The sequence below is a fragment of the Aythya ferina genome, assembly GCF_964211825.1.
Source record: "Aythya ferina genome assembly, chromosome: 1".
Taxonomy (NCBI): Eukaryota; Metazoa; Chordata; class Aves; order Anseriformes; family Anatidae; genus Aythya; species Aythya ferina.
Window position 1 is genome coordinate 65645687 of NC_140296.1, and position 22435 is coordinate 65668121.

General features: G+C 37.0%; 1 protein-coding gene across 3 annotated transcripts in view; it reads left to right on the top strand.

Annotated features, from left to right (window-relative positions):
* The window catches only part of TGFBRAP1 (transforming growth factor beta receptor associated protein 1), a 31915-nt gene that overhangs the window by 5280 nt on the left and 4200 nt on the right, over positions 1-22435 (top strand). For all 3 annotated transcript variants that reach the window (XM_084506198.1, XM_084506199.1, XM_084506200.1), the window contains exons 3-9: positions 2335-2529; positions 3531-3685; positions 10091-10173; positions 16374-16715; positions 18038-18095; positions 19414-19557; positions 20618-20761. In XM_084506198.1, coding sequence (XP_084362324.1) covers positions 2335-2529; positions 3531-3685; positions 10091-10173; positions 16374-16715; positions 18038-18095; positions 19414-19557; positions 20618-20761 — 1121 coding nt within the window. The remainder of the gene's footprint in view (positions 1-2334; positions 2530-3530; positions 3686-10090; positions 10174-16373; positions 16716-18037; positions 18096-19413; positions 19558-20617; positions 20762-22435) is intronic.

A 22435-nucleotide genomic window follows, 5' to 3' on the forward strand; every position in this document is an offset into this window, starting at 1 on the left:
GGGGTCTTCTCACAGTTGATACTGCAGAAAGCAGAGTGGTCAATGGTAACAAACATGTCCCCTTCCTGTTTGCAACCACTTATAGTATTCTTCATACTGTCAACTTTGATAACCAAAAGTCCTCATATTAGAGTTTTAAAGAAGTAAAGAATAATGCTGCTTTCCATACTTCACTTTTTCCACATATTTTCGCTAATAAACTTCTTCTTTGGAAAAAAAAAATAAACTACAGAATCTATTGTACAAAGCCCTGAGTAACCCGATCTAATTTGATCCTGCTTTGAGTGAGAAGAGTTGGACTGGATGTCCTCTGGAAGAACTGATATTTTTCTTTGGTTCTGTGATTCTACAGATTTCTAGATCTCTTGGTGCTAAAAATAGCACAGCTGTGTTTTGAGTGATTCCTGTAACTTTTGGATAGCATGTGCATTTTTAATACAGAATTGATCAGTGACTTCATCTTTCATCAATTATATTCCTGTACTTAGCCAGAAACCACAGCCTTTTCATAGTTGTAGTGTTTGTTGTTATCCTTAGGTGAGAGCTGGAGTAACTGGAAGGCATTAAAAATGGGTAGTACAGTCAGCCTTGCATAATATTTCACTTCTGATCCCCAAGGTTATTAATATCTATAGAAGAAATTTGGAGCGCATACGATGGTATTTTCTGCAAGGTGCTCTGATAAAAAAAAAGCTGAATCATTATAGTGTGAAAGTAAATAACATTATTTGCTAATAGGTGTGAAATGATGGCTTTGTCTAGCACCCCTACTCAAAGGAGGGGTCTGATCATTTCAAATGTTCTCTAAAGGATTCAGAATCTTAATTTCTATACCAGGGTTCTGTAACAATCTACAACCACATCTTTTTTTTTTTTTTTTTTTTCACTTTCAATATGGCCCTCCTACCCAGCTACCCTTACCTCATTATCCGCTGTTTGGAAGAGCTTTTGTACATGGAATAACATAATCTTTTAATCTCTGTTCTTTAGAGCTCAGACTTATTCTGCCAGCTGTCAAGTGGCTTATTCCTGCTGTAGGACAATTTCCATAGTCACATTTTGAGTGTAAAAAGTACGGATTCTAAGTGGTTTTTGTTCATGTTTAAAACTGAAATTTACATCATGCTTCAGGATGGCTCATGGTCAAAATTGCTGAACAATGTTTGTAAATTCAGACTGGGATTTTTCTTCAAGTTAATGCTAGAAGCCTCAGGAAATAGAATTGGGGAATACCAAGTACAAGAAATAAAAAGGCATATTGTTCAAAAGCAAGTCAAACTCTCTGGAAGAGAATAGACAGGAAGTGGTAGAGAAAAACACAAATTAACTGAAGATACTGGATTTAATCTTGTTACATTGAAGGCATTGTTGGAACCTGTGGGGATCTGGGGGTCGGCCTCTTCTCACAGGTAACTAGCGATAGGACTAGAGGGAATGGCCTCAAGTTGTGCCAGGGAAGGTTCAGGTTTGCAATGAGGAGACATTTCTGCTCAGGAAGAGCAGTCAGGCACTGGGACGGGTTGCCCAGGGAGGTGGTGGAGTCACCGTCCCTGGGGGTGTGCAAGGAGAGGTTGGGCCTGGTGCTTGGGGACATGGGTTAGTGGGTGACAGTGGTGGCAGGGGAGTGGTTGGACCAGGTGATATTGGAGGGCTTTTCCAACCCTAATTATTCTGTGATTCTATGATATTTATGTCTAATCTGTGCTTGGCTTTTGTGAAAATGTTTTATACATAACTTCAGATTTTTTTCAAATGATTGATTGCACCTTACAGGAAGTAATTCTTTTGAAGAAACTCAACTCTCATCCTGTGAAAAATTTGCAATGGCAAAAGTGATGAAGTAAATAACTGTCTATATACTAAAATCCTCTTCAGGCATGCAACACAGCAAAGAATAAATATTCCTATATTGCGGGATAGGTCAGGCAGCACAGAACTGCAGCTCTTAAGACAATATTTTTTGTATTGTTTGAATGTTGGATCTCACTAAATATCTCACTAAATATTTGTTGTTATGAATGATTTTGAACATGGCATAATTCTTTAAACTTTGTTTTTAATAACCCAAATAGTTCTTGTTAGGCCTTTTCAGTATTCCTCTCTTCATTTCTCATGGTGTTTGTTTCTGTGGGTAAAGAATAAAGCAAAACTTCGAACAGAACAAACCAACAGGTGTGTAAGATCCAAGGAGCTATGATGCACTGTCATTGTGTTATCTGATACTGCATCTGTTCTTTGGGGCCTGTTCTTTCTATACCCTGGTATCCATACTGGGAAGGGGAGGGAATAGTCTTTGATTAGTGCAACCCTCAAGCTTTTTTTCTTTTCTTGTAGGCATGTTTGCAACTGTGGATGGCATTTCACAGCGAGCCCCTGTGCACTGGTCCGAGAACGTGATTGGAGCAGCTTTGTGCTTTCCCTACGTTGTTGCTCTGGATGAGGAGTTCATTACAGTGCACAGCATGCTTGACCAGCAGCAAAAGCAAACCTTACCTTTTAAAGAAGGACACATTCTGCAGGACTTTGAAGGTATTCCAAAGGATGCTTTTTTGTAATTCTGGAACAGTCTCAGTGTGGGCACAGTCACTTCCATTTGTTCTTCTTAAACAAAATATCTAGCAAGCATGTTAACCATTGTCACTTTTCCCTTGCAAATACATTTGTGGTTAGATTCCTGCTGCTTGTGCCTATGGTATGAAAAAGTGTTTGTTATCCAAAATTCAACACTTCTAGCAAAATGTATGACAGTTGTCAAGTCCATTGTCAGATAGGAGTGTGTGGGCCTAGAGTTTTTTCTTATAATTTATTTTCTCTACTGTAACACACTATTAGCTTTATGTTTTGTGAAGGAACAGTATTAGCTTGGTGTTATGAGTCCATAATTGTGAGCTATGAATATCTGTCCACTGCTTTTCCTGGCAGTTGTAACATCTTAAAATTGTTCTTTTGGGCTACTAACTAAAATATCTGTTAAAGGTTCAGAAGTAGGTATTTATAAAGAATTTTTAAACAGAAATATGAGAATTATGATGTTACCTGAAAAATACGACTAAGTGTGGAATACATTGCATCACTCTTTTTTTTTTTTTCCTCTTTCTAAGAGAGTTACAAACTCTAGTACTGTGAACTGTGTGTTACTAGTTACCTTTGATGTACAGCTTACAATTTCCTACTGTAAGCCTGAGGAAATAAACTAGCAGCTACAGGTCTCTGTTGTCTTGAATCTGGGCAATAGTTTTACAGTGGTGACCTGTACAACCTTGGCTGTCATCTCCTATGATGAGCCATTTCATTTACTTAGAGTGAATAAAACCTGCTGTAAATAAATAAAACTCTTATATTTGTGTGAGGGCCAACTTACAGGTAATCTGTACTACCTGGTAAATACGTTAACAAGAAATACAAGTTTTAAAACTTTAACCCTATTTAGGTTCTTGTATCTTAAATAGCAAATATTAAAGCTTATTTCTAAAAATCTTTTTTTTCCTGCAGAGATTATAAACTGAAATATGTCTGTTTGCTCTGTCCAGGAAAGGTGATTGTTGCTACTACTAAGGGTGTGTATATCTTGGTGCCGCTGCCTTTGGAGAAACAGATTCAGGATCTTCTAGCTAGTCACAGAGTGGAAGAAGCCCTTGTCTTAGCAAAAGGAGCTCGAAGAAATATTCCAAAAGAGAAATTTCAGGTCTGTCCTTTAATTTTCATGAAAATGTAAATCTACGGTGGGGGGGCTATGTACGCTGATGGTCAAATGACTGTAGTAGATGGGAGAGCGATTTACGTTGAAAAGGAATCTAACTAATATGTCTTATGGTTTCATCCTGAGGAAATAGATGTGCAACTGAATTCGTTTGTTTGTAATGGCCATGATGTTTGCAGGGTTGGATGCTGCTCTTCTGTTGGTTTTGGTATTTTTTTTTTTCTCTTTTGTACAACTAAACAAAACCAAAAGCTAGGGATAGGAAAAAATACTGCAGTGCTTATCATTCTGTGTTCACTTGTTAGTTGCTGTTTTTTTGTTTTTTTTTTTTTTTTTGTTTTTTTTTGTTTTTTTTTGTTTTTTTTTTTTAAAAAAGTATACTTCCAATTAGAATTTTTAAGTTTGACTTTGTATTGGAAATTCTCACTGTGCCTTAAACTCCACGGTATTACACTTTTGAAGTTAAGTGATGGGAAATCTAAACCAAGTACATCGTAGTTCCAAGCTTGTACTGGTGTGTAACTGAATAGTTAAGATTTCAGTGCAGCAAAAGAGTATCTTACCATAGAATGGTTTGGGTTGGAAAGGACCTTTAAAGATACCTAATTCCACCCCCACCACCACCCCTCCATCATGGGCCTGTATGCCACCCACTAGATCAGGTTGCCCAGGGCCCCATCCAGCCTGGCCTTGAACACCTCCAGGGGATGGGGCATCCACAGCTTCTCTGAGTAACCTGTTTCAGTGTCTCACCACTCTCTGAGTGAAGAATTTCCTCCTTCTCTGCAGGGCTGCTCTCAATGAGTTTTTCTCCCAGTACGGATTCATGTCTGGGATTGCCTTGTCCCACATGCAGCACCTTGCACTTGAACTTGACCCTCATTAGGTTCATGTGGGCCCACTTTTCGAGCTTGTCCGGGTCACTTCGGATGGCATCCCTTCCTTCTGTTGTATTGACTGCACCACTCGACTTGGTGTTATCTGCAAGCCAGTTCCTTTTTGGTGGAATGGTCCACTCTTCAAATCCATCTCTCTCCAATTTGGAGGCAAGGATGTCATGTGGGACCAAGTCAAAGGCCCTACAGAAGTCCAGGTAGATGACATGGCTCAGCCTTCCCTTGTGAACTGATGCAGTCACTCCATCACAGAAAGCCACCAGATTGGTCAGGCGCGATTTGCTCTTGGTGAAGTCATACTGGCTGCCTCAGATCACCTCTTGGTCTTGCGTGTGCCATGATGTTGCTCCAGGAGGATCTGTTCCATGATCTTCCCAGGCACAGAGGTGAAGCTCACCAGTCAGTAGTTCCCTGGGTCCTCCTTTCTACCCTTTTCAAAAAAGAGAGTGACTTTAGTAGATCTTTGGTTACTGAGATTTTTAGTCATTTCCTTCTACCTTGGGTTTATATTATCATAGATATGCTACTGGATTTATTCCTATCTGTGATTTAGAGACTGAAACTTGGATGAAGTCGAATGAAATCTCTGTAATATAAAGGAATAATCATTTTATTCCAGAGCAGTGTTTTAGAATGTAAAAATAATTCACCAAGCAGGTGAATGAATTTTGGATGCTTGCTTTCTTTTTTGAAACTATCTGTAGTCTACAGGAAACCTATATGCAGAGCTAAAATTAATCTTTTTCTATTTTCAGCTACTTCAGAGTGTTTCATTGCCCTCAAAGTGGCATCTGTTGCATTACTTCCAGCTGAAGTAATTCCAAAATGAATTAGTCTGGCAGGATATATATATATATATATATTAATTTTAAGAAGATTGTAATTTTATTCTTATTTCAACATTTAAACTTTGTTCAGTGCCTTTGGAAGGAAGAAGTCTATAAATTAAATGAAAATGTTAGGGATTCTTAATTCCTCTGTAGAATGAGTGGCTGGGAGGCTGCTCTGCAAGTTATTAAAAAAAAAAAAAAAAAAAAAAAAGCTTGGCCAGAAAAGCACTTCCCTCCTTTTATTTTTAGTTTTATCTTAGTACCAGATAGTTTTATCTTAGTACTTAAAAAGTACTGAAGCATTTCAGCAAATTCAGAATTCAGTTTTGCATTGCATCCTTGTGTCCAAGCTTTCCTTTGCAATCTAAAGAATCAAAACAAAATTCTTCTGAGAGAACAGAATATGTGATTAAAGGTCATCATGCATAGGCATTAATTTTCTAATTATTTATTTCCAGTTTATGAGTATTAGCATGGAAGATGTCTTGTTTTTTTTGTCGTTGGTTGTTTTTTTCCCACAGATTTATCTGCAATTTTTTATCTGAAATTGATATGGAATCTCATTCCTCTGAAGTTTTCTTGCTTTTAGGATTTTTCTGTCTTTAGGATAAGTCACTTTCTGCTTACGTGTGCATTATGTGCACTGAATGTCTTACTTCCTGAAATTACTGTTTCCTAGAATAAGTTTTTTCTTACTTTGTGCTTTTAAGGGTGTTCAGTTACTTTGGGTGAATGCTATGGTAGAAAAACAGGAAGCTATTTACTTGTATGCAAAACAACCTGTTGTGGTTCTGAGTTGTACCTACAGACTGATGCTAACCAGCCTAAATTGATAGTCTCCCATTGACTCATATTAAAATGATTAAATTTGGCTTAGCTGTTGACAAGGTAGTCCAATTTTTCAGAGCGCATCAGTAGTTGGAAATATAACATGTTGAGCTTGCTTTCTAATGTGCCTCTGATAATTAATGCTGTCATTACAGGTTTGCTACAAGCACATCAGTCTTGCCTTTACTGTAGTCTCACATAATATAAATCCGATGGAGTACAACCAAATTACATGCCTTGCATGCGTGCATCTTTTGCATAATTTCTTTGTCATACTTTACCTGATCACATAGTTGCTCCTTTCCAACTTCTGTCTCATAGATATCTTCAGGTATCTATTTTGCAAGCTTTTACTGATTCTTGAGTAGCTGACAAATTCTAGGATTTATTTTGCCATTTTGTACTAGCAGAGGTAGGAAGACCGAGGTATTCAGTTAAGACACTTGATCCAGGAGCTATAATTTATCCTTACAAAAGAGCAATTGTAACTTCTTGATACAGGCAGTATTTTGTACAAGGGAAAACCTGTTTTCCACAAGCTGCTGTATTTTCCCCAGTTTGGGATGGCTTTTGTTGTCTACACGTAACTAACTCAGTCAAGAGAGTTCTTGAGGGCATAGGGTTTTTTCCTACAGTTGAGTACTGCGTTGTTGTTGCATGCATACACAAGTGCACGCTGTCTCTCTTTATATCAGCATAAATATGCATATATTCCAATAGTACAGAATAATAGTGGGTTGGAAACAGTAAAGTACTACATTCACAGAACTGTTTGTGCAACTGGTGTTACTGGAAAGAAGGAGGTCAAGCATTAGTAGCTCTAACCTGTTGTTTAAGCTATAGCCCCTGCAGACTACAAATTTCTCTGCTATATTACATGAAAATTTCTTTGTCTTCAAACATCGAGAATTATTGTGAAGTAAAAACTGCTAAGCAAAGTGGTGCAAGGAGATGGCGTTGCTGGATATCATATCGAAAGAATACAGAGGCCTTTCTACCATGCTACCATGAAATGACTGAATGCTACTTATTAATTTTTCAGGACAGCTGAAGTTTGCAGAAATCATGGTTGATGGTAGTGAAGACCTTGGTTAGATTGACACACATCTTGCATAGGTATCTCTTTTTTTGCCTCTCATTTTTCACTAGTTTCAAAACACTTGTTTAACTGTACACAAACCTGACCAGAAAGCTAAAGTAACTTCCTACAAAAAATCTTTTTGCAATCTTGTTGGTAATGCTGATCATCCTAGAAAGACTTCTTTTAGCAGCTGTGAGAATTAAAGCTTCACTACAGCCATTGCAGGTTCAGCAGTCATCTTTGTTTGCTAGTGCTTTTTCAAATATGAATTAATACAAATCTTAATTCAGTTTCTGCAGCTAGACTTTTGTTCTCACCATTTTTTTCTAATGTGAATTCAGTCAACAATACAGAATTTGCCTAAAGCATTTCAAGTCCTACAGTTGCCCTTCAAAAATGATAGGGGAATAAATAATGTGTTGAATTTTGATGGATTACAGTTTAGTACCTTTTTAAAAGATACTAATTACAATATTATGGCAGATGAGTCTGGAAGAACTCATTCTAGAAGATGGCTCTCCTATTGTAAACAAAAATTAAGTGTAGTTGGCGTATAGATGTAGCTTGTTTTTAAGATTCTGGGAGAGACTGTAGAATTTTCTACGTCTGTTGCTTCCATAATCTTCAGCATTTGACATCAAAATGTCTTATGATAAACTTGGCTGAAAATCAACATGGATACTTATCGGTTTATCTTTCAGAAGTTGGGAAAGTCTCTGCCAGCCAGGAGACATTTTCCAACCCTTTCATGCATGACTTCAAGGGACAAGTGAAGATGTATTAACACTTAAATGAAAGTGAACACCACTTAATCAGTTTAAATTTAAAGCTGATTTCTTAGGGCTGTACTTAAAACGAACTCATTGACAGTTTAACTTCTATTTGAAAAGATTGCTGTACAAGTAAGGCAGTGTCTTCAGAGTGTTAGATCAATTCAAACTTAATTCCGATATCCTAATTCATAATGTGTAAATATTAGCAGTCCATCCATTGGAAAAAATGAAAAGACTTCAAAACAAAACCTTTTGATTCTGGTTTCTTTAATAGGATGAAAAATGTTTGTATTGTAACCCTCCCTAGCAAGTCTGAAACCAGATTTTGAAGTTTCCTGGTGGAACAAGGTGCAGGTAGTTGATGGTAAAGGATTTCAATCTGCATCCTTAGGCAGTAACCAGACAGGTATTCATCAGTTCACAAATTTGGATTCATTTGTTTAATACCATAGCTAAAATTGCGAAATATTTTATACATTTTGCTTATGTATTATGAGGCAGTTTTACTTTATTACTGTATTTAACTTCCCTTTTAGCTTTATTTAATTAGTACAGTTGGATATATAGTATAGTAACATTAGACATATGTGGTGAATTACTGTTTTGTATTTTCTTTGTTAGATTTTTCTGAAAAAAATGCGCCAGGTAACATTGCTCTTTATTTTCCCTTTTCTTCCTGACACTGGAGAGGCAAGAAGTCCTACAGCCTTACAGATCAATAGGTTTTAATGGTTTACTAGCAATCAAGTGTTTCCTTAGGATTATCCATTAGTGAAATGTGCACAGACTAAATGGACTTAAGCTGTTCTCTTAATCGATCCATGATCTTTAATCAAGGTGAAAAATCAGCAATTGGACTATCAGTCTACCTGCCTGGGGCCTCACTCTTTCAGCAATTCCCACCTGGAATTTGTTCATAAAAGTATTGCTATTTCTGTAGGTGTTTTGATTGTAAATAGGAGCCTATAGTTAGGAACAGCATTCAGGTACTATGGTAGACATCAGAAAACTGCATATTTATTCATGGAAGAGGTGGAGGGGAAAATGAAGGGCATGTGGATTTGGCTAGCTGGCTGTATTTTCAAAATGCCAGTGTTGTCACAAATGGTGGATTCTTTCAAAACACTGTTTAGCTTCCTTTCAGTAATTCTCTTTTTGCTATTGGAAATATTTGAGCCACATTTAATCTAGTGGTAACTAACCATTCATATTGAAGGGAGAAAAACTCACATGTAAAGTACATCTCGTGTTCTTTTTCAAGTGATTTTTTTATAAACTTTTTTCTGTCGAGTCATGATCTTAACCATAAAACATAACAACACATTGCTGTTCTTGTGCTTTACTTCTGATTTTCTTACTAATATTTTATGTATGTTTGATTTCTATATTTTATAAATTGAACTGCTTTAAAAGTATTTTTGAGAAAAGGCAGAAAATCACAAATAAGATCATCTGGGAAAGAGGCTGTGAAACTCGCCAGCAAGGTTGCTAGGGAAGTGGGGTCAGAAGAGGAGAAAGTTGGATATTTATGGTCAACTGAGACCCTTGAGTTTGTCTCGTCTTTGTCTTCTGAATTATGAGAACTTTAGAGATAACCATCAGCCTTCATGTTTGCACATACCACAAGCAAAAACTTGAGGCAGGCCATACTGATGTAAGAGAAGTTATTTTTGAATTAAAAATAAATTTAAAAAAACTTTAATTTGCTTCTCGTTGACTTTGTTTTTAGTAAGTACTAGTGCATAGTGTTGTATTTACACATCTCTAAAAAGAAACTCAGTCTGGATAGTAGATCCTGTGTATGTTCAGTTACATACAGTAGAAAATGTGGAAGATAAAGGCTTTATTTTGCATTTAACTTGATGGTCCTGCTTGAAGGTGACGTGTTCAGTGATTTTTATAAGGTACTTATTACAGACATTACTAGTACCATGTGAATAGCTCCTTACAAATATGTTTTTTTCTCCTCTTCTCTTTCATAGGTAATGTACAAACGAATCCTGCAGCAAGCAGGTTTTATACAGTTTGCACAGCTTCAGTTCCTTGAAGCAAAAGAGCTCTTCAGGTAATTGTGTAACAAGAAAATTATTTATTTATTTGTTTTTAAATAAGGAGATAGTATTCTAGGTTTTAAAAGCATTTAGTCACTTGAATGTTTTTTAATGCAGATTGGAGATCAGTGTGATAAGATAGCTTGGTTGGGAGAAAAGCAGAGTAAGACTGAAACGATTTTATATTTGAAGAGTTAATGCAACTGATTCTTTCGTATGCTAACAAACAGCAGCATTAAGGCTCTAATCCTGTATTTTGATTGTGTAGAGATTTTTTTGACTCCATGCCGATGAAGGTCAAGGCATTATTACTGAATGTGTGCTGTGACGTGTTTTAACAAAAAAAAATAAATAAAAAATAAAATAAGCAAAGTTACAATGTATATACAATTGACACAACTACACAACTGTAGTTTTTATTGAGAATGATGCTACTGAAATTGTTTTTAACACTTCTTCTGGAAGTCTGTACAAATCTTCCCAACTCAGCTGTTTCAACAGTCACTTGTTCATACAATGACCTTGGTAATTCACTTTCACTCCATAAAATCAGTCAAAAATGCTGCTTGGTATCTTTATTTTACCTGATAATTTCATTTCTGCTAGTAGCACCTCATTCTGTGCAGGGAGGCTGTCCAGGGTTACTGTAATCCATGCTGACTACATAATTTCAGCAGATAAGAACTCTCTTCGTTTAAAATCAGTTGAGAGCCAGTGGAATAGAATTGCTATGGTTAAACAACTTGCTGTAGGTAGTAGGCTTGTATGTTATAGGGGAGGAAAAAAAAGTTGTCCTTGGGTTAATAGAAATGCGTCGAGGGAAGGGAAACTTTGGGCAAAGTTACTATTGGAGAAGGGATTTTCCACTTTACCTACAGCTGTCTGGGGTAATGGGAAACACTGGGTTTGAATGGGCAGCACACACTGGGTGGAAATTGGAGAATGACAGGAAAGGTCTGAACAGTGTCTATGGGCAACTTGTTCTGGCCACAACCATTTTCTATATTACCTTGTAATTTTTGGCATTAGTGAGCAACTTGCAATCTTCCTTCCTCCCGGTAGTCTTACAAATACTGGACTAAATCACTGCTGTGCTGTGTATCTGAAATAGAAGTACAAGCTTTATAGTAAGGAATTTTTATAGTAAGTAATCATCTAAAGATTCCCACAAAGCCTTTCCATGTGACTTTCCAGCAGACATCTTGTTAGTGTGGCTAGTCTTGGTAAAATAGCTCGTTGAGGTTACATTAGTTGTAAAATTTCTTCATTGTCTGGGTGTGCCCAGGTGGCCAGAATCGTATAGCAGTGTCTTGACTGTAGCTTGACCCTTCAACCCCAACTTTTTCTGTCTATCTGTTCCATCTATTCCACCCTGCCTGGCAGTGATTCACTGTAGGGTCTAGTCTGAGGCTTCTGCCTTGCTGGTAGTGGTTTGAGGATCTCTTAAAAGCAGTGAAATAGGAGAAATGTATCCTGCAGGGAGCTTCAGCACCTTGTAGAAGGAGGGGAGATGGAATAGCCAAGATCAGTTATTCAGCACCCATGCATCTAGCAGTCCATCTGACAAATGAGCTTCAATGAATGGTACTGTGCAAGCTTCTTTATCGGAACAAATGTGTTTAATGAGAACTTCCTGTCCAAGCCTGAATTTTGGAGCTCAGTCAGCATCCTGGGGTGTTCCCTTCCTCTAAAAGTTGCTATTCCGAAGCAGAACAGCTGTTCACAAGCTGCTAAAAGTCTTTGCTGGGGGGAGAAAGCACAGACAAGCATCCCTTCTGACCAGCCATGTGTAAGCCATAAGTACTAGGGTGACTGAAAATTCCTTGTCGAATGCAGGATCTCTGATTTTCAGTCCAGGCCATTGCACCCAGTTCAAATAATATCTGGTTATTCATTGACTGAACACTCAGACAGTCCTGTTCATTTAAGGCTTGTTGATGTTTGAGGAAAAACTGGGAAAGATAATGGCAATCCATGCAAACGCTTCCTCCAATCTCTGTGTTTCTCTGGAGCTATTTCAAGCTAGCGTTAGTCAGAAATAACTCATGTTAAAATGCCGAAGGGCAACTTGATGTCTGTCTGAAGAAAAGATGGATTTAGCAATGAAACAGTGGCATCAGAAGCTCCAACAAACTGCTGTGATGTGGGGCTGCTTCTGGCCAAGTTTCATGTGAGATCATCTCATTCCTCAGAAAATGTCCGAGTTATAAATCAGCTGGGGAAATAATCGTGTTGGACTAAAGGCATCATTTTCTTGCACCAGTAATCCTTGGTTAACCTTGTCAAGATACTTATTTTATGCTTAATGTCATAGTTCTTAGATACCAAAACCTCTAGGAGGAATGTCTTCCTACTGAGTTCCTTTAGGTTATGCTGATACTTCAAAATACTGGAGAACATTGACAAGAAGGAAGGAAGTGCTAGCTGTATTGAAACTGAAGTAGTTCAACAAAAGGAAGAGGTGGTTTTTGTTTTTTGTTTTTTAACTTTTAGCTGATTTTGTTAACCTTAAATTGAGCGTGCTGTCAACAATAAAACTTTTTTTGGTCTGACAGATTCAGTTGTTGTTAGCACCATACAATCCATTATAACTTACAAATCATGCTGTTTCATGTTGCTGTCATTGGGGGTTTGCATGCAGTTAGACCAAACAGCGTGTTTAGCAGGCTGTTTACTGAGTTCCAGTTATTTTGCTGAGATGTTGGTGGTATAGATGCCCCAGGGAAAACATTTCTCCGTGGTATTTGCTTATGTCCTTTCACTGGTTAGATGTTGTTTACATCTGACAGATACAGGATTTTTTCTAAACCTTGTTGTTTTTAATAAATCAAAGTATAAATTCTTCTTTTTTGGTAATATTGTCTCACCTGGGAAGAGATATAGATGGACTTCTAGCTAAGAAGCTAGCTTTCCTACAGCAGAAAGGTTTTTATAAAAAAAAAAAAAAAAAAAATGCTGGTAGTTATACTTGGATACATCATAAGTAGGATTTAGTGTTAGGTGATGTAGGACTTAGTGTTCAGTTTGCATCTTAAATGTGATTCAAGGATATAAGCTTCCATTACAGCTAGTGAGATCTGGGTAAAACAGTCAAATTACGTAGGCTCCATTGATATCTTTGATATCTGTAAATTTAGGGGTTATAATTTGGACCTGAATTTTCCCAGGTCTTGTAAATTCTGCCTACTGTGCGGTTTGTAAACATAAAGCCAAAGAAGACCCAACGCAGAATTACTCTGAGGGAAGTTGTATTTTAAGACAAATCTAACTGTCAGTGCTAAGAACCTATTTTTTACGTTTTACCAAGTGGCTAGCTATATGTGGCTAAACCTTAGAAGCTGAAAACTCAAAGAGATATTCCAAGGGAAGGTGCTATTTGTAACTCTCTTCTTATATCATTTCCTTCAAAGATAGTGGAAAAAGCCCAAGCCAAAACTTGCAGCTCCAAGGAGCCATGAGCCTTGAGGTGAACATTAGTCAGTCAGGCACGTGGGGCTGTTGTTTAGCATTTGCTATGTCTCTGAAGAAGTCTGTTCTGAGTGATGCTTAGCTTTTAAGGAGGTTGCCTAATTGCCAGTTAGCATTGCTGTGGGGAGAACAAAATTGTACGATCTGAGCTCAAGTCAGACCTGCTGAGAGAGCCACTGGTGATTCACAGCCCAAGGCATGGCCTAGCCCACGTTGGAAGCTGGTTTTCATTCTTCTTCTGGAAACAGATGGCCATTAAGGCCAGAATCCATGAAGCTCAGAGGTGTGGTAACTACTTCCTCATTTAGGAGAAGTTGGATGGTAAGGTGAACGGGCGCAGAACCTCAGCAACCGTAGAAGTTGGAAAATGTTTTAAAATTTGTTAAATGTGGTGTGTTAAATCCAACACTTTTAACTTCTCCACGGTCGTAGTCTCCATCTAAGCTTAGGCCATTTCCAAGTATGTGAGAGCATGCCAACAAGGAAACTGTTGTCCATCTGTACTTTAATTTCCATGGATTTATCAAGGCTCCTACACAAATTTGGAGTGGACTTCTGATGTTATTCAAGTTATGGATTACCTTTGTGTTCTAACAAAAATCAGTGAAGAACCTTGTAGGGAAAAAAGATCTCTTCTTTATTTAAATACAATTAATTTACTCCTGTAAAACATCTAATGTTATATATTACCTTGTGGTTCTGAACTTGTCTTAATTTATATGGAGTAGTTGAATTAACCAGAGCTCCAGCTACATTAATCTAAGTCCAAATGCTCTTTGAACTGTCAGATCATACCACTGTCAAAACTTGTTATTTCCTGGTTATTCTGCATCTTTAAAAATAAATCTCATCTACCTCTGAGTTCCATGTAATGTGGATCTAAAGCTTTCAAAACCAAATACGAAGTCTGAAATAAGGAATTAAAAGGAAACCTCAACTGCAGGAATCTGCAAAGTAGACATGAACACTACTTCTTAGTAGAGGCTGGCCTTTCTAGTGTAGAGGTGGTTTTTTTAGGCAGTAGGAGCTCTGTTTATGAATTGGAAAAACTTTCTTTTCAAACCTCTTTTCGCAGGAAGGTTTGTCGTGTTCAGATTTTTCTCTCTTGAGGACTTCTGCTTTCTACGATGCTGTTTCCATGTGTTGTGGTCACTAGGCTCTGGAACAGGGTGCTTACTGTTCTTAAATTTCTTGTTGTTGTTGCGGTCTCCCAGAATTTCATTCTTCTGGTACAGATTTAGTAGCCAAAGGATACTCTTAAATAGCTATTTAGAACTTTTAAAAATATATATAAAATACTAATGTTGCCATGGAGATGCTTCTTACCAGTTCATATTTCCTGGATGGTTTTGGAATAATTTCTTTGGCAAGAATTGAACAGCTTGAGGCATACCATATTGCTTTCCATGCTTCGGAACCGTAAAGGAGGGATTAACCCACCTGGTAGGATCACAGAATGGTTGAGGTTGGAAATGGCTTCTGAAGGTCCCTACTCAAGCAGGGCCACCTAGAGCAGGTTACCCAGATCTTTCACACTTGATTGCCTGCAGAAGGTAAAAGTCTTCCTGCTTCATCTGCTTCCGTAGTTAGGACTTGTTTGCTTTCGGGATACTTCCCAATCACGTTTGTGAAGGGAAAATCTTTCTGAGGTTGCTGATCATTGGATAGATCAAAACTATTTCAGTTTTATTTGCAACAAAACAGTAACTAAACAGGATTTATTTTGAAGAACTTCAAAAGTTCCTTTTGATTTTTTTTCAGCAACAGTATCTTCTGCAGTTCAGGACTGCAGTTTCATCTTTAAAGATCAATTCTGAGTAATGAATTTGACAGGGAACTGAATCACAACCTGGTTTCTTGCAGTTCTCCTATAGCAAAGCCTAGGAGGAAGAATCATTCTAGCTGTGAAAATAAGGAAGGTATTTGCCGCATGAACAAAATTCTGTTTTATTCTTCTGTCACAACATTCACTCTATGAATACTTGAGGAGTTTCTTCAGTGAGGTAGAAAGAAAAATGTTTTGGGTAACATATCAATGTTACAGCCTGCTCCTAGATAGGATACCCTACACATGTGGAGGGAAAAGCCTCTCACTAGTATCTGACATTGATGTATGCCTGACACCTAAGCTTGCAGAATAGACTTCCTCTTACTGGTTAGCAGGATGCATGATTAGTACCCACAGTTCATTTTCAGAGCCTCTTAAAGAAGTAAGCTGAAGGAGGAATCTGGTGCATTTCAAAGGTAGGAAAACATTTTCATCATCCAAATGTGTTCTGAAAGCTTCAGTTCTCTATAGGAGAATCCTGTCTTCTGCAGAACTATACTTGCACAGTCTCTGGCTTGCCTGAAAGGGTTCACTGTCTCCATTTTTTTTGCCTTGATCAGCATACTAGCTACAAGAATGTATTGATTAAATCTATGATGCTGCTAGGAACGGCACTAGGCCTGATCAGATGATTTTTGTATATGCCACCAGATAAATGTAGGATGTCAAAAGCAAAAGCCTAGCCAGTCTTCGAATTCTTGATACTCTAGGGACGTAAAAAGAATAACAAATTTGGGTAGAAATATTAAAAATAAATAAATAAATAAAATCCTAATTTATTCTAAAGATCCTTTCTCCAGTGTTGACATGTTAGTGTCCTGACTCTAAGCACATGTTCCCAGAATGTTACATTTTTTTTGTGCCTATGTATACTTTCTCTTTCTTTTTGCTTCATCTAGTTTGACACTGTAATTGCAGAAGCGGCCAGCTTGACGTCCGGGAGCTGATCTCTCTCTACCCCTTCCTGTTGCCTACTTCCTCTTCATTTATACGGTCTCATCCCCCTCTGCATGAATATGCTGACCTCAACCAGCTGACCCAAGGGGACCAGGAGAAGATGACAAAATGCAAACGATTCCTCATGAGTTACTTGAATGAAGTCCGCAGCACTGAGGTTGCAAATGGCTACAAGGAAGACATCGACACAGCTTTACTCAAGTTATATGCGGAGGCAAATCACGAAAGCCTGTTAGATCTGCTGGTTTCAGAGAACTTTTGTCTATTAACAGATAGCGCTGCCTGGCTGGAAAAGCACAAAAAGTGAGTGGATTTTTTGAGTGAGGTACCTCTGAGACCAGGAGAAAACACATTTGTCTTAAACGCTGTTGAATTTTAGAGCAATGTGTTCAAATCCTTTCAGTTTCTCCAACTTCAGGTCCAAAAGACATTTTGGCCTGACTTGTGAGCATTTACAAATTTCAGGGGAAAGGTATTAATTGATAGTCTGAAGTAATGAAAATTTGTTCTGTCTTATGCTGATAAATACTGTTTTTTCCCTGAAACTTTGTGTCCAACACAAAAATAAGTTTTGATATAGATTTGGTTGGGGGGTGGGAGGACAAGCAATTTATTTGCTCTCATGATAATGTGAGAGTTAAATAGATGCAGTAGCAATACTCCTCTTGATGTCTTGGACAGAAGGAAAAGATGCCTCAAAACATGTAGAAACTATCCACTAACTAGTAGCTTTTAAATTATACTCACTTATTCAGGGAAAGAAGGCTTGCTTTTGAATTTTGAACTCCCACTGATTCACTAAAAGGACGCTGCTTAAGATGGCTGCAAGTGACTTCAATTTAGAAATACCCGTGGGTGGAGAATTGGGTGATAGTCATTAAGCAGGAAACACCAGATAGTAAATGTGTAAAATATCCCAGTCGTAGGTAGTGTCTCTGTCTTGGATTTAATTTCTTTAAAACATTGTAGTACAGTAGTAGCAACTACAGCAGTGGCAGGGAGTCTTTAATTGTGATTAGATTTAGAGTGGTTTCGTTTCTTCTAGGTGTTTTGTTGAATCCTCTTGGCATGCATGCTTTGCTTGGCAAGCTCTTGCAAATATGAAGTGTGGAAAGTCATTTTGTGGAAACAGCCATTGTAGAACTTCAGCTTCATTTGTATTACAGGACAAAAAAACACCTCTGTGTGGGTGTACTGTACAAAGCTCTTCCTTGCCTGACTTGATTTTGTGTTGCGCTAAAGAAAATGCTTCTGATAGTGAAACAGAGTTTTAAATAAAAGCATCATACGAATTTGATTTTGAAGACATGATTAACTATTGGTGGAATACTTTATTATTTGGAGTTGTTAGGTGTGTATGTGAAATTTGAAGAACAGCAAGGGAATCTTCTCTAATTTGACAAGTAGTTTGTCACTGTTTAGGTTGGAGCTAGTAACTAGAAACTATCTTTAGAGAGAGAAACACTTTTCTAGGACAGAACTTCTCTCCTTTGAATGTAGGCACAGCTATATTCATGTCACCTAGAAGTCCCACTGTAAAATACTGTTATATTCCTTGTTAATCAAATAATGGAATTGGTAGGGAAGATCTAGAAACTTTAATACTGTCTTCTCTTTTTATACAGGTATTTTGCCCTTGGTCTCCTTTATCACTACAATGGTCAAGATGCTGCAGCACTTCAGGTGAGAATAAAGCTTTTAGTGTCATCTGTAAACCATTCCAAAATCTTACCTCTGAGATAAAAAATCTGAGATGCTAATTTTATGTTTTGGAAAGGGATGTGTATATCTAAGAAACTTATGCTAAGACTTCCTTGAATAAACTAATGTTGGATCTGAAAGACCTTCAGTTATTGAAGATGATAGTGATTTGCATGCTTGTATCCTGTTCTTAATCATAACTGTTTATATCAGAATGTTTGTACTTTAAAAAAAAATGTACAAAAGCACTAAAATCATCAAGATACCATTTCAAATGGTGTTTGAGGGACTTCAGGACATATCCTGTGCTGATCAGTCTGTATACAAGGAGCAGAGCAGTAGTGTAATCTCATGACAGCCACTGATAGCGATTGGGAATTTGTTCACTGCTCATCACCAGGTTAGGATGTAACTTGCAATATCTCTGAGTTTCAACTGATTTACTAATTCCTTTAGGGACCCCCTTCTGATGTCATTAAGAGCAGTGGTAGACTACAGACTGCAGACAAAATAGCTTTGTTATTAGCATCTAAAAAACTTCATCTAGAAAGATGTGCTTGATTAATAAATAACACATATCTCAGGCCATATCTAGTATCTAAGCAGTTTGCTGTGCGGCTTTTAGAGTGTGTTTATTGCAGTTACCGTCAAATGTATTCAAGACGGTTAGATGTAAATAGTAATTTCCTGGGCAGAAAGATAGTAAGGAAACAAACCAGGAAGCTCCATTGTTGCATACAAGATATTTTTCTGTTTGTTTCAAGGAGCAAAGTTTATTGCTAAACTGGTCTGCTAGATGTGGCAATTCTTACACGAATTAAAATTAGAACTAAAAGGAAATCTTCTCACATGGTGATTAAAGTTCTTCAGTCAAAATAAAAGAAGAAAAATATTTTTTTGTCCAACCTGTTTGAAACATTTGCTTTTCTTTTGCACTCTCCAAAAACATGAGAAGTAGACTATGTACCAGAGAAAAGGACTCTTATCAAAAACTTTCTTTGGTGGTGGTGTACCTCCGCCTCAGTTCTTCTACTTGTCATTCTCAGATAATGAGAATCCACATGTAATGGGGTTGGAACTAGTTGAATATGGCAGGTACAAGAAAAGACTGATGGACAAGAGGTACAAATTTAACAACCAGTGTGGTCCCTTACAATTGACGTTCCTAGAAGCCCTTTCTAATTGTACAAGTACCAATGGTTGCTATGAAATTTTGTAGTAGCTTGCATACATCTTGAGTTAGAAGACAGTACATGTTTTAAGCACTTGAATCTTTTTTCTTTTTTTTTTTTTTTTTCAGTTATGGGTGCAGATAGTTGATGGAGACATTGAAGATTCTACACGTTCAGATCTCTATGAATATATAGTAGACTTCCTTACATTCTGCTCAGACCAAGATCTAGTGTGGAAGTACTCTGAATGGGTTTTACAAAAAAATGAAGAGGTTTGTAATTGGTGTACTTTTTCCAGATCATCATATACATAATGCTGCAGAAATGTTTTGGCTGTTGAATAATATTCATATCATCTTGGTAGCTGATTGGACTGTTTTTGCTGAATATTTAGTAACTAGTAAATAGTAACTGATAGCAACCTAAGTTTTCTTCTCAGTTTTTCTAAGTCCCACTGTTAGCAATCCCTATGCTAGTGATTAACTGCTGACTCTTTTTCTGAAAACAAAAGTTAGGTCATTCTGAACCGTCTAAACAATGAAAGATACATAATCTTTTTTTCCCATTTCTAAGATAACTTTTAGATCTTCAAAAAAAAAATTCACTGAAGACATTAGCTGCTGTTGTTTTTTCATCTATGAAAGGATTTCGGTGAAGGGTACTATCTGTTTACATTATAGGAATTATAGAATAACTAGCCTTCATTCAAGATAACATCTCACTGCTAAACAAATTAACTTACTTAAAAATAGAATTTTATAACATCTGTTGCTGTACTTAGCTGTGAAGTGGGGTATTTTATGCTGAATTAGTCTGTGCTGTTGGAACTGGTCACTACCTAACCTAAATTAAGTAAAAGCTCAGTTATTGCATGTAATGACCAGATTTCTCAACTCTGGTTTTGGTCATTGTAGAAGTCTCTTAAAAGTGATGATATACACAGAGGGAGAAGGTTGTAAACAGTCTGGTCTCCAGACGCTTTATTGCTACAAAGGACTGAAATCCCTTGTTCTGTTCCAGATCTGTTCAACACTTCTTGTAGGCAGTACAGATTATGCCTAACATGTAATATATATAATGTACACATATAGAACAATATAGAATAATACATTGTATTGGCAATGTATAGAACACCAAATGAGGTAGGGGAGATGGGAGCAGGTAAGATCACATTAAGCACAAAGTAGTGTAATCTTAATGGTGTGAGTGAGTTTTTACATTGTCTGTTTTCTGAATAATGTACTAACTGATCTGATAGTGCTATTAAGTAGACATTTAAATGGTAATAAAATAGCTGTCAGTGAGCTCCTAAATACAATTATCTCTTTCTAGATTGGAGTACAGATTTTTACTAAAAGGCCTGTGGAAGAACAAGAGAAAAACATCAATCCAGATGATATCATCAGTTGCCTTAACAAATACCCTAAAGCACGTGTTAAATATCTAGAACATCTTGTATTAGAAAGAAAAATAGAGGTGAGTCCTACAAAAATATCAAAAATAGTTTGCACTCTGAATCCTATGCATGTGGTGAGTAACTCTGAAAATAGCCAAAGTCTAGAAGAAATATGCATAATTTGAAGGATTTTTGTATCAGTGTTTCTCTTCTGAGTATTGTAAAGTTAAACTGGAAGATGAGGATCTGAGATGTGCCTTTTGTTTATAACTGTTCAACTCTCATGATGGCAAGACAGTTGCCTACCTTGTGTCGGTTTTTCTCCATCTTGTTTTTTCTGCCTCACTGGTGAGGCTCAGTCCACAAACAGTGATTTAAGATATTTAAATCAAAATTTCTCTGGGATGCTTGCATACTAAGTATGGCACTCATTGAGACTGAACTATACATCCTCAAATAAGGAGTAGTTAACACACAAAACTTTGAGCCACCTACAAAGTGCATGGGAGAAGGTGAAACATAAGAGTGTATTCAGTCTGTCAGAATTGACTGCATATTGATTACTAGAAGCCATATTTTTTGAAGTGTCATTTATCACTTTCAAACATCCAAACTTACGGTGGTGTAGTTTCCCCATTAGAGAATGTGACTGATTTATAGTTTCTCTTTTTTCGAAGAGAAAAATGTACATCTCCAGTAAGATCATAGAAAAACATCTGAGCAACCACTAATCCTATTGCGCAGCAGTAGTAATGTATTAAAATCGCTAATTCAATGTCTTAAAAGTAGGTATGTTTTATTCTTCTGGAGTGATCTGAAGAAGAAATAAAATTAAAACATGCATCTCTCACTCTGTAGAATTCCAAGCATCTCTTTGTTGAATGTCCAAAAGATGTGTTCGCTAGTTGAAGTGACTATTATTTTATTCTTGGTTGCTTTTTAAGTATAATACAGAGGCAGGAAAGCGTTATAGTACTTGGATATGAGACATTTTAAGCATAAGAAAAGTTCCTTTAGCCTTCAAGTAATGAATACAAAGAAATAAACATCGAAGAAACTCAGCAAGTCTGACCAGTTCATGAATTTACGTTCTTAAAATGTACGTACTAGATCAATGCTTTCCCTCTGTTGCTATTGCAGATACCCCAGATGTACTACACTGACCAATTAATGTACTATTTCTAATGTTATGAATATTTTCAAATAAACTTTTAAATAGTTTTATTACTACCTGCTAGTAAAGGCTGAGTAAAGTTATATATACACACTAGAGTATTATGACTGCTTTAGTGAGAATGTTTCAAACTAGTCAAATCATCAGCTTGTTTTGATGAATATGTGGTAATGAATAATGCAGAAAGCACTGTGCTGTCAGAGTGCTTGTCTACCTCTGGTGGTGGCTTTCTCAGATTTTATTGCAGAAATAGAAAAGAACATATCTGAATATGGTGAAAACTGCATTAAACCTTTTTTTTTTTTTTTTTAAACTAGGGAAAATAGAGGAGAAGAGTAAACATCCTTGTACTCAAAAGAGATCTGTTTTACTGCATTGACTTTCATTAGATGAGCTTTTGAAAGGAAATAATTTTTGCACAAAAAAAGCTATTTATTAATCTTTTTACTTAAGGTGAAAAGAGGTTTAGGAATAAGATATCATATCTGTATTTCAGAAATACCTGACTTGTTGATGTAGAGAACCCAGTATTGTACATAGAGCATATCCTGTCTTGTGAAGCTTGTATGACTAAGTTGTC